Below are 7,500 nucleotides of genomic sequence, written 5' to 3'. Positions count from 1 at the left end.
CACGAGCATAGCTCCCCTTCCCGTAAAATACAACTAGGTAAATATAACTAGGTAAATACACACACACACACACACACACACACACACACACACACACACACACACACACACACACACACACACACACACACACACACACACACACACACACACACACACACACACACACACACACACACACACACACACACACACACACACACACACACACACACACACACACACACACACACGCACAAACACACACACACACACTTGCACACACACACACGCGCGCGCGCGTGCACACACACACACACACACACACACACACACACACACACACACACACACACACACACACACACACACACACACACACACACACACACACACACACACACACACACACACACACACACACACACACACACACACACACACACACGGACGAACACGTCAGTGAATTATTCGTGTTTATTTATTTCTGTTTACTTATTAATTGCTTAATTTATTTATGAATTAATTTATTTAGTTTTATTTTTTCCTGGACAGGCGGCGGTAGCGGGATCGGACGGTCCGTATGTCAGCTGCTTGACCGCGAGGGCGTCCGGGTCGTGGTTGCTGACGTGAACGAGGCCGGCGCTCAGGAGACGGTGAACCTATTGAAAAGTAAGAGGTCATGAAGAACCATGGAAGTCTGCACCGAAGCCGCCATGAAGATGCCTGTGGCGGCTTTCCTGCCGGAAATTGAACGAGAGATTAGTTTTCTTACCTCCTCCCTCCTCCCCCATTCAGGTACCTGTAAAGATAACACTGGTTAACAAAATTTATTAAAATACCTGTCCCACGAGCAAAAGGAGGTAAACTTGATCATTTTTCTGCTGATTTCTTATATGTTTTCATAATATTTCTATCAGGGGTAGTTTTTTCTGTGATAGTATATTAATTTTAAACCATTGTAACTAATAAATGAGGCTGATGTTTCAATGAAACTTAGCTTTAAAATGTGGAAATGTATGTTTTTCGAGTGTATTTTGCTTCTAGGAAATATAATTTTGTGTCCAACAGTAATTAGTCAATATTAAAGAGCTCCGCTTCCCTTTATATCGGGTTTCCATGTTCAGAATGTCATGATGAAGCCTCTCACTGTGCTCGTCACTGACAGCACCAATATTTGCAGGGAAAAAGTCCAAGTGAGAGTCTAGGAAGTGAAGTTTTAGGATTATATTACATCCCAAGGGCTTGTAGGATGTCAGTAGCTCTTTTACGATTTCAGAATTGTTATTTGCTTTGTGATTTCCCAAACACTGCGCAAACTTTCTTAAATGACAGCCATGCAGCTTTTTCAAGATCATTTAGCTTTTCATAAAGATTCTGGTCTCTCATCAGCTCCCTAATCTGTGGTCCAACAAAAATACCTTCTTTGATTTTTGCATCACTTACTCTAGGAAATTTATTTTTCAAATATGTGAATCCCTTGGAAGTTCTATCCATACCTTTAACAAAATTTGTCATCAACCCTAGCTTAATATGCAAAGGAAGCAGATAAATTTTCTCTGAATAAACAAGAGGAGGATTGAAAACCTTCTTCTTTCCTGGGGTCAGAGATCGTTTTGGCCACACATTCTTTTCATAATGATTTTTCTTATCCCGACTGTCCCACTCACAGAGAAAGCAACAAAAATTTATGTAACCCAGCTACATTCAAAGTAAAAGTGCCACAACCTTAAGGTCACCACAGATATTCCATTTATCTTCTTTATACTTAATTTTTCCAATAGAATCTTCGTACTCTCATATGTTCTCTTCATGTTAGCTGCATGGGCCAGAGGAAAAGAAGGAAACTTATTTCCATTGTGGAGCAAAACAGCTTTCAGGCTCTTTTTTGAAGAGTCATTAAACAAGCGCCACTCATTTCTATCATATTTATAGTTAAGTTCCTCCATAACAGAATATACATCACTGGAAAACACCACATCATCCTTTAATCTAGAAGCAAGAAGTTTAGATTGTTTTTTGACAAGTTTAAAACCCGCACAAGATAATTTAGATCCCCCTGACTCAATAAATGGGATTCACTTGAAGAACAGATTGGCTGAAAGTGCATGTCTTCTGTTTCTTTTTCCACAACCTCTTCACTTGACTCATTATCACTTAGTTCCATTTGTTTTGGAGGGTCAGGTATAGGAAAGTCTTGACTGTGAGGTACTGGTCTCATAGCAGATGATAAATTAGGATATTTTACAATATGCTTGGATGTTGATGTTATACCTTTTATATTTGTAATGTAGAAGTAGCAATCTGAAGCATGATCTTTTGGGTCTTTCCAAACCATAGGGATAGCAAAAGGTATATGGCATGTACCTTTCGCCCATGCAGTAAGAAGCCTGACACAGGTTACACAACATACATGAGGGGCACAGCTTTTATCCTGGTCCCCCACTTTGCAGCCAAAATAATGTTCATAACACTTTTTAATCAATGGCGTGAACCACCGTCTTTGTGACTTAAATGTCAATACACCGCAAACAAAATAAATATTGTCTGGGTGGTTTATACAGTTTTGTGGCATTATGAAGGTGAATGGTGGGTACGCTACTGTACAATATCACAAACTTATTGCCTCACAAATGCGCACTACACACCCTCATACCAACACTTCAAATACAGTACTGCCAAACGTATAACAATCTCACGCAATGTTGCCAAACTCAGTGTTGCCAACCACCTGATTGAAATTTATCCCACGTAACCCACGTAAGGTAACATACCGTGGAACACAAAAACTATGGGTGGTTTATTTTTAGATTCTGCATGCAAAAACATATAAGATACAGCTAGTGTTTTCCTTGGAGCAAATTCTTTGTTGACCAGTGTAATCAAATCGCAGGGGCTTTGAAGGGCATCAAGGCAGGATCTGTACAGACTTGCATGGCAAATGTAGAATGAATGAATAATGATTTTTTTTTTTTTTTTTTTGCTCACTTGAGGTTGTCACCTGCATCCATCCAGGCCCCGACGACCACTTGGCGGTACTTATGGACGTCTCCAAAAAGGCGTCTGTGACTCAGGGCGTCGACGCCGCCGTCAAGGCCTTTGGAGCCCCGCCTTCCCTGATGGTCAACTGCGCTGGCTACATCAACTTCGTCCCGCTGGCAGACCTTGAGGAGGAAAGCTTCGACCAAATGATCAACGTTCTTCTCAAGGTGACCAACCATACTTTGCTACGTTTACGCAAATGTGATCCAGAAATAGAAGAATCTGTGTGTGTGTGTGTGTGTGTGTGTGTGTGTGTGTGTGTGTGTGTGTGTGTGTGTGTGTGAATTTGTGTGTGTGCTTGTGTGTGTGTGCGTGTGTGTGTGTGCTTGTGTGTGTGCGTGGGTGGGTGGGTGGATGCGTGCGTGCGTGCGTGTGTGTGTATGTATGTGTGTGTGTGTGTGTGTGTGTGTGTGTGTGTGTGTGTGTCAGTGAATGTGTGTGTGTGTATGTGTATGTGTATGTGTGTGTGTGCTTGTGTGTATGTGTGTGTGTGCGCGTGTGTATGTGTGTGTGTGTGTGCGTGCGTGCGTGCGTGTGTGTGTGCATGTGTGCGTGATTGTGTGTGTGTGTGTGTGCGTGTGCATGTGTGTTTGTGTGTGTATGTTTGTGTACGTGCGTGTGTGTGTGTGTGTGTGTGTGTGTGTGTGTGTGTGTGTGTGTGTGTGTGTGTGTGTGTGTGTGTGTGTGTGTGTGTGTGTGTGTGTGTGTGTGTGTGCGTGTGTGGGTGTAGCCGTTGTTTGCTACAATGTAGGGATGCTAAATCCGTCTTGATAGTTCTCTTTATTTCTCAGCGTTTTGAACAAGCCTCCTCTTGAATGGCGTCACCATCCGCTTCTAAGCCTAATATTTCCCTATTCGACATTTTACCGATGGGTTGTCAGTTTGGCTTAATATCATTATTCATTTACGTAACGTGTGTGTGATAGTTCAGTTTAAGGGATTGAGTTAGTGTTAGTAAATGTGTCTTAACATGTAGTATACTCGTATTCCTCATATATTGATTGAGTCTTCTACTAGGTATGTGAATGTTGAATGTGTGTCTTGCGAGACATAAAATCATATTGTTTTTCCATGAATGAGCGCATGACCATGACGTTACTTGTTTACTTGGTATTTGGCGTTAGGATTCTGAAAATGACTGGAATCACGGTGACTATTGTTGGATTTGTATGTGATTATATTCATTTGGAATATATATCTATAGTTATACATGCAATGCGAGATGAGTGTGTGAGTGTGTGTGTCTGTGTATATATGTGTGTGTGTGTATATGTGCGTGTGTGTTTACGCGTGTGCATGTGTACGTGTGCGGGTGTGTACACGTGTGCGCATTTTTTTTTTTTTGTCTATCTGCATGGTAATACGATTAAGATGAATTCATGGCACCCATCTCTATCCGCATGTGTAGAATAGTATTCTACATTGGTTGGAGGCGTTGAAGATAAACTATTTGTGGTTCTTCTCTTTACTGTGGCACCACCGTGACTGGACTATGGACTACCTAGGGAAGACCAACCGCTTGCGCGGGATCGGTGTGTTTGGGAGGGAAGAGATGTCTGTAAGAAAATAAGAAAATAGTAGTTTATAAAAGCCGGCTATTGCCAATAAGTGCAATTTATGGGCGACTCACTGAGGGGCGATGATGATCGTGGCCCGGGAGGAATGGGCAGGGAACTTGAACGGCGACGCCGACGCCTGCATCTGGATACACGAAAAGGAAGGAAGCGTAGTGGCAGAGAAAGGATGAAAAACAGAAAAATCTTTAGTGGGAGGTAAACTGAAATGAGAATATGTAGTATGAAAATTAGAATGACAGCGAATTTTAGTTGAAGAAAAAGTACATGTAGATGTTTGTGCGTGGGACGTGGATATGTTCGTGATAGGTGTGTGTATGTATTAAATATCTTACGAGAATTGAGTAGGATTCACTTTCCGCGCATGCTCCCGAAGGAGATTGGCCCCTACCGGAGCAGGCCGGTGCTAATTTGGCCCCAAGCGAGGCAGAGCGTTGTTGAGTGGCCCAAAACGAGGCAGAGCGTTGCTGATTGGCCCAAGCAAGGCAGAGCGGTGTTGATAAACTCCAAGCGAAGCAGAGCGGTGCTGATTAATTGCCCAACCAACTGTCGTAAAGTAAAGACGTACCACCGAAGCTCCGAATTAAAAATTCCCGATACCCGAGCTATTCTCGCTTCTTCCGAGGTCTCGCTCTGTCGGACGATTCATGTCTCCCTTAACTCTACTGTAGAGAACCATATTCCCTGCGGTCTGTAAAACTTGGTTGTTCTGCAGTAGGGGGGGGGGAAACCTCCCTCCCGGTCTCGTTCCTCTTGTAGCACAACCGGCATAGACACGCGTGCGTGACCAGTAGTGGTGGGCAGCTACCGGTAAAGTTACCAGCTTTATCGGTAACAACCTTAACGGTAGCTTACCGGCAAAAATGCTGCTACCCTTAAGGCTCCGTTAACCGATAAGCTACCATAACACTCGGAGAGCGGTAAGCACGTCTCGGCTTGGTGGTACTGAGTGACGGTATTGACGGTAGTGGTGGGCAGCTACCGGTAGTTACGGGTTTTATCGGTAACAACCTTGACGGTAGCTTACCGGCAAAAATTCTGCTACCGTTAAGGCTCCGTTAACCGATAAGCTATACCATAACACTCAGAGAGCGGTAAGCACGTCTCGGCTTGGTGGTACTGAGTGACGGTACTGACGGGCCCAGTGTACCGCTAATTTTACCGGTTAAACTTTTACCATTAAGCAAGTATGTACCGCTAAGGTCTCGGTAATTTTTTACCATTAAAACAGTTTTTTCGGCATTTTTGTTAATTTCTCAATAGAATTAATGTTATTTCTGTGATCAGCATACGAAATTATATTAATTGTGAAAGTTTCATCGAAAAATTCCGCGTGTCGCCAAACGAAGACTCATATATGTATATATATATATATATATATATATATATATATATATATATATATATATATATATATATATATATATATATATATATATATATATATATATATGCTTAAGTGATGAAAATGCCAATATGCTTCTGTTTCTAAATAAGAATATGAACTAATTTGTATGAAAAGATAATTGAGGAAAAAAAAAAAAAAAACATGCTGACAATGAAATCTAATATATCCTTGAGTATTCACCTTGGTCTTTGGATCACGTGCTGGGCTTCCTTTCTAACTTTCTCTTATACTACATCTCATTTCAGTTTACCTCCCACTAAGGATTTTTCTGTTTTTCCACCTTTCTCTACTACTACGCCTCCTACCATTTTCTTAACTTTTGGTGATTCTAATCCCGGCCGCCGGCGCCGCCGTCCGAGTTCCCTGCCCATTTCTCCTGAGCCACGACCACCAACCGCCCCTAATCGCTCGCTCAATTGCCTGGTGACAAAAGCCCTCTTTTATACACTACTATCTTTTCATTTTCTTACAGACATTCTTCCCCTCCCACAAAAACCGATCCCGCGCAAGCGGGTGGTCTTACCTAGCAAGTCGCAATAACTCCAAGCAAGGCAGAGCGGTACTGATTAACCCCAAGCAAGGCAGAGCGGTGCTGATTCCCAAGCGAGGCAGAGCAGTGCTGATTAACCCCAAGTGAGGCAGAGCTGTGCTGATTAACTCCAAGCGAGGCAGAGCGGTGCTGATTAACCATAAGGGAGGCAGAGTGGTGCTGACGAGTCAGCGGTGGGCGGTTGGTCTCTAGCAAGGCAATGGGCGACAACTGGAGCGTAGTCAAAAGAGTAGATTCGATGGGCTGTGCGGTGGGCAATCGGGCGAGTGTAGATTTTTTTTTTCTTCCGATCACAACTTTGAAAACTGAGAATTACGTGACTCGGGAAACGTGTGTATTTGTCTAAAATGTAAGCCCGCTTGTCAGCGTCAACGAAGAGGTCAGGCATATGCCGGACCGGTCAGCAGCAGAGGAGAGAAAAATCTCCTCTGCCACGACCGCCCTGTAAAGAGCGATGGGCAGTGAATGTGAGAGCTGGAGCTAGGAGCGACGTCTGACCACTGCTGTGCCTATGCTGGTTATGGTGCTCTCCACCAAAGGACGTGACGAATAAAATGGTGGATTTTGCCAACAAAATTTTACCATTTACAATTCTAAACATCTGTCTGTCTATTTACACATATTTACATTATGGAACTGACTATAGACACTCACTATTCATTTGAACTCTTTATACATATCTAAATGTAAGACGTGATGAATTACGTTAACTGTTGTCGTATGGTAACATTATATGGCCGAATGCGCCGGTCTGAGATGCAGATGTTTCGGCAGTTGATTTCTCAGGTCAAGCCAAACTGACCGCGGGTCATATCACATAATAAGTGGTCCGTTGCTATTCCCAGGATCTGAAGTCGAGTAGCTAGTGCATGCATATAATGAATAATTCACAGTCAATATACAGGCATTTCTTGCAACACATACGGTGGTGGGCCGCATGGTAAGCG

At 43.0% G+C, this 7,500-nt stretch overlaps 1 protein-coding gene across 1 annotated transcript in view; it reads left to right on the top strand.

The window, feature by feature from the left end:
- LOC143032543 ((3R)-3-hydroxyacyl-CoA dehydrogenase-like) overlaps window positions 1-7,500 on the top strand; it is a 22,316-nt gene that overhangs the window by 7,456 nt on the left and 7,360 nt on the right. Inside the window, exons 2-3 of the mRNA XM_076197412.1 lie at window positions 535-651; window positions 2,995-3,188. Of these exons, the coding sequence (XP_076053527.1) occupies window positions 535-651; window positions 2,995-3,188 (311 nt within the window). The remainder of the gene's footprint in view (window positions 1-534; window positions 652-2,994; window positions 3,189-7,500) is intronic.

Source organism: Oratosquilla oratoria, chromosome 14, assembly GCF_046742065.1.
Source record: "Oratosquilla oratoria isolate Oo_2021 chromosome 14, ASM4674206v1, whole genome shotgun sequence".
Taxonomy (NCBI): domain Eukaryota; kingdom Metazoa; phylum Arthropoda; class Malacostraca; order Stomatopoda; family Squillidae; genus Oratosquilla; species Oratosquilla oratoria.
The sequence above is the reverse complement of the archived record's forward strand: the minus strand, read 5'-3'. Positions and strand labels throughout refer to the sequence as shown.